Source organism: Sparus aurata, chromosome 20 (assembly GCF_900880675.1).
Source record: "Sparus aurata chromosome 20, fSpaAur1.1, whole genome shotgun sequence".
NCBI classification, from domain to species: domain Eukaryota; kingdom Metazoa; phylum Chordata; class Actinopteri; order Spariformes; family Sparidae; genus Sparus; species Sparus aurata.
The window spans coordinates 2769970-2783923 of NC_044206.1; the positions used below are offsets into that span (position 1 = coordinate 2769970).

The window sequence follows — 13954 nt, forward strand, 5'->3', positions numbered from 1 at the left end:
AAATCTTAGTTACCATCTTTATTCAATGTTCCTTTTTCATGTTTCACAACCAAACTGACACAAAACTATGAACTCTTTTCTGCTAGTCCATTCTTTTGTGGTAATTGTCTTCCAATAGAAACCATCATGAAGTACAGAAGGTATCCAGCAATGATTCAGTGCAGTCATTCCCTGCAGCCAGGGTCGTGACTGCTCCTGGAATAAATTCCAGCGTGCTCTTTATCATAGGAGACCAGACCGAGGAATACAGCCTGAGGGTGGCAGTGACGTAACAGCATGGAGGCCAACTGCCGTAAAACCTCAACGCAGAAGAAGAAGAAGAAGAAAAAAAAGAAGAAGACCTATTCCCACAATGCACTAGGGGGGACTTTAAGGCGCCTTTTGTATCGCCTGCATTTCATGTCAACAAGCTCGGCTCGGCTTTAATCAGAACGATCTCATGCATGAATATCATAACACGCTGGTTCCGCTGGATACACAGTCTGTCTGTGATCACTCTGCCTAACGGCCTGTAACGTTGAATAACACCGACATGGCTCCGTTCAGCTTAATGGCAGCAAGTGTTAGCTGCTTGGCTAAGTCCTTCACTATCTTCTCCTGCACAAGTGCTCTGGCAAGGTAACAGCGAGCTAATCTGAAGTTACTTCACTTTGTCAGCTAGCTAGCTCAGGTTTTAGCTCCGGCATGCTCTCATAGCACTCTGCACAACGTCGCTGTTTTAAGGACGTATTTCTATCATTAGAACTTGGATATCTTGAATATATATCTGTATTTAAGTAAGGGGCACTAATAGCCTAAGGACAGGTCAAGTTTGTCTTTGTGTTAAAACCGAGATGAGTGAATTATTCTATGACCCTCAACTCATTTATAGTAAGTCAGTCACAGCCGCATTTCGATGGTTAATTTGAAAAACACTTCCCGTCTATCAGGGTTAACGGTTGTGAGGGTCTTTTAGGGGTTCATAGCTAACAGGAAATGTACGTTGTTTGTGTGTTCATAGTAAAGACAGCGGATAAAGGCCAGTTATTTAATCGGACACATAACAGTGAGTAATACACGTGTGTTGAGCGATAGAGATACAATGAGGTGCAGCAGCAATGATCCCTGGATATTTTGTAATGAGTAGGACTGAAGGCCACAACCCACGAGTGATCCAGTCAGCAGCACGTCAATAAAACCGATGTTCATCTCCTCAGTGGATTTATAGGCCAGTCAATCTAGCCCAAAAAAGAAGAAACAAGACAAGAAATGTCTCATAGTTTTTATTGGTCCTGATACCCTCCTGAATCATATACTAAAAGTCTACCGCCGTAGATGGAGTGGAACATAATTTTTTTCTTGAGATTAAATGCCAAAGTTGTGCCAAACACTCAAAGTAAATTGAGTAGAATAGGGGAACATTTTCAATTAATAGCGATCACTGTGAAACTTCTCCAGTTGATTAGTGACATCATACCAAAGAAAAAATGTATTGCAAGTTTTTGAGATTATACATTTATATATGCAAATTGGGCATTTCTTCATAAAATGTGCCATAATTTGCATATATTAAAAAACACAAAATCTGAAAATTGGATGAAGCCAGATTAAAAATGTATTGTTTCATTGTTGACACATTAGCAAAAAGACAAAATTAAAGAAGAGACTGTGTCTGTGTTTCTATATCATCCCATACATTAGAAAATACTATTTACAGTCATCAACAAATCTATTTTCGCCATGTTTTTGGTATATAATATAGGAAATATCAGGCTATTGATAATATATCAACAGAACTCCTCTCTAGTCAAATACAAAATATAGATAGGAAGAGATCTGTAAAGAATAGTTTATGTGTAGGTGTTACTGAAGTGGAGATTTCTCCTCCACATTGTACGAAAACCTAATTTTGAGAAAACACCCTTTAAAGATTTTAGCAAAAGGGAATACATTTTTCGGAAGAAACCACTATTATAATCTATTTGCCAGTCCATAGAGCCCCATTGTGAAGCCGGAAATGTTGAGTACACCAAAGTTTTATGTTAGAAATGTACAGTATGGATCCCCAGCATTAAGAAACTGCTGGATGCTAACTTGCATATGTTGGGCAATTTGCATTATTAGCATTATTAGCATTAATCACCTATATGAGCAATATTTCAGCAACTGCTTGGCCGATTTGGACAATATTGGAGTGGTTTTGGGTGGTTATTGAGGATGCGGAATTTATTTAGGGTAGATGGAATGGAAATATGTTCCACTCCATCTACTGCGGTAGACTTTCAGTACATGACTCAGGAGGGTATTAGGACCAATAAAAACTATGAGACATTTCTTTTGCAAATGTTTTTTTTGGGCTAGATTGACTGGCCTATTAATGAGCAAGTAAAAACAAATAATCTCACAGTCTAGAATTAATGGAGAGAAGCAAAACGGTGCTGCTGCCATGTGTGCAATATTTGCTTAATTCATTTACAAACATGTCTAGAAGCTGCAGCAATCAAGGATTTTTCAGCGTCAGTTGACCTGCTTGTCTTTTATTTGATTCATCGATCAATTGTGTAGACCGTGAAATTTCAAGAAATGGCAAAAATAATGTTCATCATGACATCCCAGAGCCCGAGGAGACATCTTAAGATGAACTTTAAGATACTCGGTTAACAGTAATATGACCAAGAAAAAAATGAATGAATGAATGAATGAATGAATAAATGATGATGTGATGTTCCTCTGTTACTCAAAGATACTCTCTGCATAATACCCTGCTTTTCTTTGTGTATGTGTTGATGCATGCACACTGTAGGTGCAGCACTGTCCTCCCAGGTACATACTTCAACCTAGTGAGATGTCTGACCTCTCCAGCCAGTGTGCCTCCAAAGAGACCTCCTAATGCATACATCAGATATGTTGTTCAACAGAAGCCAGTCGTTACCAGACAAAATCCAGGTAAATCTGCAACACTTGTCACTTGAGAAGGCATCTTAAGTTACTGATTGCTTATGGCAACAACAGCTGGTAGTACTTATGCGCATTGAGTGTTAAGGAAGCTTATTAAAATCACATTGATATGTTATTCTACAGCACATGGCTGAGCTAGATCAGTTTGAGATTTTCTTAATCATAAATCAAGAACTCAAATGCTACAATTCTGTGGTTAATCTAATTGTTGTCTTTTTAGATGTCAAGATAATAGAAATCATCAGAAAGATTGCCCAGCAGTGGAGATCACTGAGCCCGCAACAGAAACAGGTATTTATGTTTGTAACTTCTTATACAGTATAAACTGAATGCTTTCTATTTAAAGATCTCCTCCACACGTGGCATACATAAACATTCTCTAATGTGAGTCTGACGTGGTTTTTGCGTATGAATACCACATATAAATCCTAAAAATGGCTCCTATTCTGCCATCATTATCAATTCCAGAACATATGAATCTGCAATTATTTTTCTATATGAAGTTTTAACTACTGGACACAAGATGTCTCCCACTTAAATCAGTTCAGTGTATGTGCACAGTTGGTCTTCAACTTTCCACATCAAACTTGTGTACCCTGTCTGGTCGACAAGGTCTGGCTTCCAAACCATTTTTGACGTTATAAATCATACTAGTAGGCTTGCCTCTTAAAGTCTGTTTTTTGTTTTTTTTTTAATTACATTTAGAAAATGTACCCACCACAGCTAATGTGAAAACAGTCATGTGGTGTCAGACTGCACATATATCATTCTGTGAAGCAAACATAAAACGTTCCCCCACCCATATGTCAAATTATACAGTTGAATGTTTGAGCTACTGCTCAATTGAAAACAGTACAAAGATACAAAAATATATTACACGCATTCAGCATCTCCTCGAGTGCCTGTTTTACATGCTCTGCTGTATGGAACCCACAAAACTAGTGCGCATACCTGCACGTTGTAACTCGAAAGTGGAGTAAATGTAATGTTATGCCGAGATCATAGGGCATTCCAGGGATTCAAAAAATTCTAGGTTGACGAAGAAAACCCTGATTCTCTACCATGGAGATGAGCTGGTTATCCAGAGCAATGAATTCAGTTACCTTCTCTGTTACATTTTTTTTCCATGTTGCTGTCTCGAGGATATTTCCTTTTCAGAGTATCCACAAGTGACTGTTGCTTTGGTGCCTTTGCCTGTATTGCTTGAGTGAACTCGTTGTTTAACATTGCGTGTCTTTATTTGTTATGTACCGTATCAAATGAGTAGTATTAAATGCAGCTCCTAACTCTCAGCTCCTAACCATTCGCGCAGCGGTTGTATTGCAGATGTTAAATGCTACATGGACTGCTTTGGCTTTCTAACTTCGTTATTTCCACAATGCAGACATTTTATCCACAGGTTTAACAGAGTTACGTTACGCGCACATCTGCTTTCTGCCACAAATTGTGCTCTGATGTAAAAGAAGAAAAGAAAATCGGGCTTGGGTCCATGTTCAAAATTACCGATCTCGATCAGTGAAAAAATGCCCATATCATCCCAGATCCCAATCCTGCAGATCGGACTGGGACAACCCTAGTAACAGGTGATGGTGTCATCATTGGGTGTCCTTAAAAGACTCAGTCGTTCACAAGCAAGGATGATGGGGGGAACACGCTGTCTCTCCTGAATCTAAAACAAGTCCATATAGCAGTGTGACGGAGCAGCTCCGTCACTAATTGTGGGCAGCACATATGCACACACACACAGCATGTGCTGGGGTGTCGCTGGCTGCAAGCAGCACACACAGACCCGCCTGACACAGCTCTCATTCCCTTAACTGTTTAGTAGCTTGATCAAGGGTGCACACTTGTTCGTCCTACTATTTCCTGGATACATACATGCATACTCACACAAGCAGCGCACACTCAGTGCTGTTTCTTTTCACCACGAGGTCTTCGTCGACCTTTTTCATGGCTTTTCTCTCCTCCCACAGCCATCATAACCTGGCAATCACCACCAAACCCATGCCGATTCATTTTGTCAGGGTAGCTAAGGGCTAGCTGGGGCTTCATCTGATTGGCCCTTGTATCCAGGGCTCCGTCTGATAGGCTAAATGTTGGCATGCTCACGGTGCATGCATGGCGCATGTAAACAAAATGATTGTTCTTATTCATTGTGTCAGGCAGTCTTTTGATGTGTTTATCGCACATGTTCATATCGCAATGACAATGAAAATTCGATTTATCGGGCAGCCCTAGTTTGAATTGTGTCTTTGAGTGCATACATTGTGGGCTAAGATATTAGTAGAAAGTGGCAAATCATCTCTCTGATATTGATTAGGTGTAGAGCCCATGCTTTATCTGTTGTTGTCACACATTCTCTCTACATGTGGCTTCTGTCAGTTTATTGTTGTGACCAAATTTTTTTAAAATTGTTTTTTCTCTTCTGTTTAGCCATTTGAGGAAGCCTATCAGCGGGACAGGGAGCAGTTTCAGCTGGACTTAAAGCATTACCAAGCCAAGCTGACCCCAGCAGAGATCCAGCAGCAAGCCCTGGAGAAGAGGCAGAGGCTGGCCAAGAGGAAGGCAACCCGTAAAAAGAGGGTGAGAGAGATTGTAGTAAATGGGAAACATGGAAAGCCTGGGGCAGTCTTTTGTCAAGAGCTCAAGATTAAAATTTCTGTGCTTGTAAAAATGTGTTTAAGGCTAGTATCCATATCCAGCAAGTCTACATTTTTGACTTTACTGACAGTATTTTTTTAACCAGCCCCTACACTGAAACAAAGACTGAAGGGGGCACACAACCAGAGCACTGAGTTTAGGGGTTGCTCAAGGGGTAAACAACCTATTGCATGCAGCAATGGCAATCTGAGTACTAAACCTCATCACATCAACTGTTCTCTGCTTGTCTGTGAAATCTAGGAGTTGAGCAGCCTCGGGAAGCCCAAGCGTCCTCGTTCTCCGTTCAACATTTTCATGTCTGAGCACTTTGTGGAGGCTAGGGGAACCACCGTAACGGTCAGTAACCACAGCAGTTGGCTCCATATGTGATCGTAGGGATAGGCATTAATGTTTTATGTATAACGTTGTTGGCCTTGTGTACTGTATGCCTACTTCCCCTCACCTCTCCTTATTTGATTTTCTTTTTTTCTCCTTCTACCTCATTCAAGATAATTATTTCCCAAACTTCATTTGTCTGTTAACCCTCTTGTCTCACCACCAAGAGAAATGGCTTTATTATGCTGACTATGAAATGATATAACTGGTTGATACCCCAGTATGTCCCCCAAACTGAGCAACATCTTTTCAATTCAATTAATTCGAGTTTGTGGTTTAGGACGATTTTAAAAAACGAAAATCGATTTTCTCTTTAATTTGCTCAGCCGCTGCTAAGCCGCTGCTCCCCATGGGCTCCCGTAGACTCAGCATACGATTGGCTGGCTCTCAGTCCTCTTCACCACTCTGATAACTAAACAGTGAACAACACAGCAGCTAGTCTGTTAGAACGAAAGAATCAGAGATTTTAGAATTTCTCTCTCTTTCTCTCCTCTCTTGTAGCTTGTTCTGCCCTCAGCTCTCATTAAAATGTTTATAATGTTATGTTATGTTTTATTATATTATTAAGTTATTGCTGTTAATATTATATTATTATTATTATTAATGTTATTATTATTACTGTTATTGTATTGTTCTTTTTTCCTCCTCTCTAATGTTATTCTATTAATCTCACTACCTCGCATCAAGGCTTTATTAGTTATTATAAATCTTCACATTAAATTATGTGTGTCATTGAGGTCATTGTGTTTGCAACTGTGTATTTACTTACATCACATAAAACATTTTTTTTAAAAAGACCCAAACCACAGCACTCGGTCAATATACAGGCTCATATCATGATAATTGTATAGTATCCATATATTGCCCAGCCTGTTGGGTACATGTGATTATGTGCTTAAAAAAATCCTTGGCTTTGCACAATAGTGTTTCTGTTTTATAAATGTTTCTTCAGGATAAGATGAAGTCACTGCTAGACGACTGGAAGAATCTGTTCAGTCATCAGAGACAGGTTTGCCACACAATCATTATATATCATTTTTTATTGTAGTTATAGTGATTATAAATTATGCCTCTGGGAAACACGAAGTTCATTGTTGTTTCCAATCTGTGTTGGTTTTACATGTCAGGTCTACACACAGCTGGCTGAGGATGACAAAATTCGTTACAAGAATGAGATGCAGTCGTGGGAGGAACACATGGTGGAGATTGGACGATCAGACCTGATTAGAGAGCAGTCTACCAAGAAAGCCAGTGCTAAAACAGCGGAAACTACAGTGAACGTGAAAAAGAAGGCTAAAGCTAAGGCAGTGAAGGCAAAAGGAAAGTCAAAAGCAACTGGGAAGATGATGAAAAGTAGCCCCAAAGCTAAGGCGGTGAGCGTCACGGCCACAAAAAGAAAGTAAAAAGCAACCAGAAAGACAACGAAAGTAGCTCTGAAGAAACTGTTTTCAAGGGAAAAAATGTCTCTATGATAACTGAAGAGTTCTGATGACCAATGCCTCAGATCTGTTTTGGTTTTTCAAAAAACTTTAAAGTCACAAAGTTCCCAGTTGTCGTGAATGCTTCAACAGGGCAAAGCTTTTACAGCATTTGGATGGATCAACATCACTTTATTACAGCTCATCAATGCTTGTGTTCAGTGAAAAGGCGACCATATTAACTCTGAAGGCAGTACACAGTGAAAGCTTAAAAAGTGAGACACTTGAAATGTATTTATTTTACTTATGAGGTGTTAAGGGTTATTGGCACACAGATACTGTTCCAAGGTTTCATAGCACTGAGTGAAACCACAGTATACTTGAGGGGAATTTAAAGGTTACTGTTGCCATCCAAGAGCCACACTTGTTCTGTTTGTCTTGTCAACACACCCAAAAAGCAACAAATAATTAGTCTGTCCCTCAATAAATTGCTGTAGTTTATAGTGAACAAGGAGTCCTTCAGGCTTTCGATGAAAATAAAAATCTAGGATAACCACAGCCTCGTCCTTTCCACAGTGTAGGTGAGCTGTGGATTTGTGTGCTTTGATATGTTAGCCAGTTAGCTGAGTATGTTTCTGCTATGTCTGAAGTGCCATTGGTTGCAGATTAACAGGAAGCACTTCCTCCAATGACTGTAACATGGTTCCCCTGACTGAAGTCTTCGTCTCATCGCAATTGTAAGCTAGCTTGTACAGTCGTAGCCTCAAACTGTGAAATCCTTCTACTTGTCTTTCATGGCATAAGTAACATTACTGACTGACATTTTGCTTATTTAACACCAAAAGGTCCAAATCATGCTTTTTTCAAGATGAGCTTTATATGAGATGTTTTCTGGTTTGTTCATAGCTCTTAAAAAAACGGCAACAAAACTCTGCTATGGTTCATTCAAATGATTGTTTTGATGGGCGGCAATTGTTATGAAGCTGGCAGTGGGACACTCATTTCTATTTCACATAACAGACCATTATTTTTCAGGATATTCTGCCAAAGTCAGTTAATGATCCTAAATCCAGATTCTCTCCGGTCTGTAAAGTCACTGTTCATTATGAAGAACATACACTTGGTATTGGCAGGTTCTTTTGCTTGTAGAAAGTATTTAGCGCTCCCATGTTCATGCAGCATCGACTGTAGCTGATGGGTTTCTTTGTTTTGTGTGTTTACTGATTAAACATTTACCTTTCTACAAAATGACCTTTATGTATCCTGATAAAATGACACATAAAATGACAAAGAATAGACATCCTCAACTCTTGGCTGCAGGAACCCTCAGTCACATTTCCTGACATGATTCAGTTCAGATACTAAAGATGTGCCAATGCTTTTAAGTCTCCATTAGCATTCATGAGCAGTATCTGGACATTGATTGACTGAGGATTTTTTCAGCACCAATACAGATTTGGATAATCTTTTGTCGTCACAAAGACCGAGTCAAAGTCAATTTCAGTAGCCGATATACATTTGTAGTGAAGATAAAAGCCTCGATGTCAAATGTAAGCTGCATTTTATCTGATAAATTGCCTCCAGTGATGTCACTCAGTGGCTAAAATGCATTGTGGGTAATCTAGGCATCAGGTTTCGAAAAGCAGACAAACGTTTTAGAATTGCACTCATATTACACTGTTCGACTCATGTTCAAAGACAAAAACTAAAAACTGAAATGATCCATATGGATATTACTACTTTGTTCAATGCATTCTTCCCTTTCAAAACCCGGCGCCTACCTCACCCACACTTCACCTCAGCCACTGAGTGACATCACTAGATGCAATTTAGTAGGGCTGCCCCCGACCAAGGATTTTCTTGGTCGACCAGTGGAGTGATAGGTGAAGTTTTTCTTGCAAAGTTTGCATGTCACCTTCTTGGGGTCATCCTTCTTCTTTTCAAAATGATCCCATATTTTAGACGTCTTTCCCGACATGGTTGGCTATTAATTGTTAACTGTCTAACCGCGATGTCGAAGGGACCTGCCGTGTTAAAAAAAAAAACACTGGCAGTGAGCGAACGTCACGACTTCCTGTATCTGGCCCTTCAAATTAAAAGCCCTTCAGCCTTTTATACACAGGCCAGCCGCCAGTCACATAGATTTTGACTTAATTTTGACAAGACAGGGCTCCAAATGTTTGTTTGTTTTTCCTGCGGCCAATCGACCAGTGAAATTTTGGTCGGCTAATGAGTTTTTGGTCGACCAGTGCTTGGTCGACTATTTGGGGGCAGCCCTACAATTTACTGTATCAGATTCTGTTTAGCCTTGTCTGAAGCCACAACAGACTTGAGACCACTTTTTTTTCAGGAGCAGACAGCAGTACTGCCAAAGACCTGTAAACACACTGTATTGTATTAAATCGGTGGATTTACTCTTTAATTTCTCACCTATTTGCAGTTGTAAGTGACTCTAAGTGGTTATTAATGTATTTATCAATAAATATAATTTCTCCAATTGCCACCCATAAGTGATGTCTAAAACCCAGTGAAAATATGTTACAATATGTTTTTAATAGAAATTATAGTGGTTGATAAATACTGTACATTGACTGTATATTATAAACCATTTACTATATCTTTGTATACTAAGTAAAAGCAGTATACCCCCAGTACACTTATTGTATACTAATAATAAAGGTTATTTATAGTATCTCTCAAAACCAATTTCAAAAAGGGCTTTACACATAAATAGGACTGACATAATGACGGCTTCACAGAAAAATCTGCAATGTAAATGTTTAAAACCCAAGGTATCAGAAAAAGACATCAAAATTATTAATAGACGGGTGAATAAAATGAATTTTAACAAGCGACTTAAAGGAAGATGATGACAGCCCATACAAACGGACCACTCCAGAACTGTAGGGCCCTGAAAAGTCCCCTCTGGTCTATAATCCAGACACAGGTACAGCCAACAGCTCTGTGTCAGGACCTAAGGCTCACAGCATACAAATATTATCTTTATATAACAACCCAATGCTGATGCATGATCATCATCATCATCTGAATGCATGATCATGTCATATTCATCAGGATGAAATGATCTACTTTATCAAATGCTGCCCTTCAGTCCAAAAAAAAAAAAAAAAGACAGCAGTTTGTTACATCTGAGTTCATACAAAGGCCATGCAAGACTCTGAGGAAGGTTTCTGTAATGTCAATGTTTTGAAGGCTGATTTTTCAAAGAAAAACTGATGAGACTTTGACAACAGAGAGAAATTTGGACATCTGGGGCCCGTTGCACAAAAGAAGGATTTAGACATCAAGGATAAGTGACTGAGCTGAGCTCAATGAATCCAAAACAAGAGTGTCCAGGCTTAATTGGTTGCACAAAGACCAAGCCAGGATGAGCAGACACGGCGCCAAATACAACTGGCAGATATAGATACGCAGTACAAGAAGAAAAAGATGGAAAACCTTGCACTGGAGTCCGAAATAAAAAAGAAGACAATTAGAAAATTGGACCTTGAAATAAAAAAACTTGAGCGGGAGGTGAGTTATGCCTTCAATGCACACTGTATGCTTACTGTAACACAAATGTATTAATCATTATTCTCCTTTCCTCCCCCAGCTCCAAGAAGATGACACATCTTAAATAAAAAAATAAAAGGTAAATCCTCGTAAAGTCAAGTGAGCCAATAGCCTATATGAAGGCCCAAAATGGTGTGTTCCTTTCTGCTCTGACAATGGCGAGTGAGCAGGGCTGGACTGGGACAAAAAATCGGCCCCGGCATTTTTTGGCTTAGACCGGCCCCTCATAATTAGCGGAGCACAACCGGATAAAAAAAACCCATAACTTTTTGCCTTTAGGCTTATTAGAAATCTACAGTTTATTATTACTTTAGAAGTCTATCAAATAACCATTGTGGAAAACAAATAAGTAAATTTACTCAACACATAGTTGAGTAAAGGTATATTCTATTTCAAGCATAATGTATCATTGGCATCCTAGATCTCAGAAGTTTAGCATCTATTGTTAACTCTACCACTTTAGTCTGCTCTCTGTAGTTCAACTGACTATTTTATCCTTTTTATTGAAATCATCTCTAATATGTATTTTCTGAATTTCCCTGATATAGCAGCTGAATTCTAATTCTTCAGGTTAAAAGGTGCTCCCTTTAAAAAGCTATAAAATTGTTATATCAGGCTAAAAACAGGGCTGCTTTATGAACTCATGCAAAGCAACTTGTTTTAAAAGCATTTGACAGATCTACTCTTGTTCTATGTGGGCAAACCTTTTGCTAATAATACTTTTATACTTTTTTTTACACTTTAGTAATTCTTAAATTGCAAAGCTTTTACTAATCATTTAGCAGTTTTAAAATCTGTTTTTTAAAACATGTTTAACCACAGCATAGAGGGTTGCTACACATTCAAATTACTATGCAGCCTTTCAACACACCTTTAACCTAAATATCTAAAATGCTATGATGGAGCCTAAAATAGACACTTAATGCTCATCCGACACTTCTCAGCATTGACCGTTTGCTGTTTTATCAGAATAAGGTGCCATGGCTGCCAGATTTTGAGAAGTATGCAACACCAATTAATATCGATACTAATCAATCGCCATTGCTCATCATTATCATGTAATTAGAGTTCTCAACGGGCCTGAAAATTACAGTCCGAACCCGACACAGCGCTACACACCCGCATGAATTGTCTGCCGCCCCCACGTTAACTCGGCCAGAGCCCGCGGGTCCGGTCGGGTTTGTCGGGCCGGCCCGACCTGTTGAGAGCTCTTCATGTAATAGAGCTAACGTTCCCTCCATCACCTCACAGTCCCTGTATTAACGTTACTACCTGCTTACCGGCTGTACTACACTGTCCCTGTCAGTCAGCATCATCTCTGGCTGCTCCTCTCCTGCCCGCTGCTGCTGTCTTCACCTTCAACCTGCTGTTACTGGATCATTGCTGTCTCAGAGGACGTGGAGGCTACAGCAGCCCCTCCAGCGAACATGTCTGTGATTTTAGTTCATTCTGCAGCATCTACAGTGAGATTCTTCTCTTAGCACGCAACTTCTCTGCACATCATTTCTTTCTCTTTGGTTGCTCCATGTTGTTAGTCCTCGCGCTCAACACTTTGAAACTAGCAGAAGTTACAGGAGACAGCGCAGGGAGGGGTGGGGCCGCCTTCGTACTATATCCTGATTGGCTCAGTTCACTGTCTATATTGAAGACGGACCAATGGGCCGCCCCCTCTAAATTGTGCACTTAGAAAAAAAAAAAGGAGGGCTGAGAGAGATTGGATTTGCCCAATGTCCTTCAAGAAAATCAACCAATGGGCCATCTCGGTCGATAAAAATGATTTATAATAAACCTTTTGGATTAAATTATGAAAGCCCGGCCCATAAATGTGCGTCGGCCCACCGGGCATTGCCAGGTATGCCAGATGGCCAGTCCATGCCTGCGAGTGAGGGACAAATATGTGTTAAATGATTTTAGTTACTATGCATGCTTTAAATTTCGGTTAAATATGTCCTGCAGTGGCAGAGGAATTTGTGTTTTTTTTTTTTTTTTTTTTTTAATTTAATTTAAATTGATTTGGCTTCTTATGATGTTTGTGCTGTATACTGAAGCTTGCAGGGAGGCTACTGCATCAATTCATTTGTCTGTTCATTTGATGTGTATGGATTTGTCCTGCATTTATTTCAGTGTGCAGACATGCAGGGCAGGGGCGGTTCTAAGGGTAGGGGGGGGCAATAGGGGCCAGTGCCCCCATAACTCTGAGTCTGGCCCCCCCTGTGGCCCCCTGACAGGGAGTCTGCATTAATAATACAATGACAGATTTCTTGCAATGATTTTGTTCTGAAGGGAAAGGCAGAAATAAAGTGTCTCAGCAGTTTACTACCCAATCAAAATTGCTGAAATTGTAAACACTGCTTTGTCTGAATGAGGGATTTATCCTTTTTTCTGGGTTGTATGCGCCCCCTTACAAAAAAGCCGGCCCCAACCTGGCCCCCCTATTAAAACTGGTCTAGAACCGCCACTGATGCGGGGTGTATTATATACAGACCTTTGAATGTGTATTTATCCTTGTTTTGTATAATATGCTTTGATTCTGTGCTTTCCATCTTGTAGAGTCACTGTGTGACTTCAGTTTTGAAAGGAGCTGATGGTTTACCTGTTTTGCTTTGTCCTTATTCAATAAAGGAACATAATGTTACACTTTGATGTGTATTTATATTTATATGGGATGTGTATTTTATACGACGGAGTATCAGGGCCACACTGAGGAAGAAAGAAAAAGTCATACATTTATGAGACTGCTTCTTTCTGCGGGAAAGTTGCATTTTCTTGCATATTCTTTTTAAAGTCCTGATACTTATGACAATGTGATGCTGATGTGCCAAAAGATTAAGTATCTCCTTGTTTGTGAAACCTATACTGAAGTACAATTCCACGAAATGCTGTACAGCCCTCATTTTAACAACTCTCCTCCTCTAAAACAACCGGTTACAATATTATGACTTTATTCTCGTAAATGTATGACTTTATTCTCGAAGTCTGTGAATTTTTTT

General features: G+C 39.6%; 1 protein-coding gene across 1 annotated transcript; it reads left to right on the forward strand.

The window, feature by feature from the left end:
- The first annotated feature begins 281 nt into the window (after nucleotides 1-281).
- tfam (transcription factor A, mitochondrial) lies at nucleotides 282-8642 on the forward strand. Its single transcript, XM_030399682.1, has 7 exons — nucleotides 282-618; nucleotides 2783-2925; nucleotides 3158-3228; nucleotides 5371-5520; nucleotides 5839-5934; nucleotides 6926-6982; nucleotides 7101-8642. The coding sequence occupies exons 1-7, from the start codon at nucleotides 533-535 to the stop codon at nucleotides 7374-7376; spliced, it is 879 nt and encodes a 292-aa protein (XP_030255542.1). The 5' UTR covers nucleotides 282-532; the 3' UTR covers nucleotides 7377-8642.
- The last annotated feature ends 5312 nt before the right edge of the window (nucleotides 8643-13954 follow it).

Bases quoted from the DNA above. Each gene is read 5' to 3' on its own strand.
- tfam (XM_030399682.1), top strand. From the start codon at position 533: ATGGCTCCGTTCAGCTTAATGGCAGCAAGTGTTAGCTGCTTGGCTAAG. The intron at 2,926-3,157 runs GTAAATCTGCAA...TTGTCTTTTTAG, and splicing joins CGTTACCAGACAAAATCCAG to ATGTCAAGATAATAGAAATC. The intron at 6,983-7,100 runs GTTTGCCACACA...TTTACATGTCAG, and splicing joins TGTTCAGTCATCAGAGACAG to GTCTACACACAGCTGGCTGA.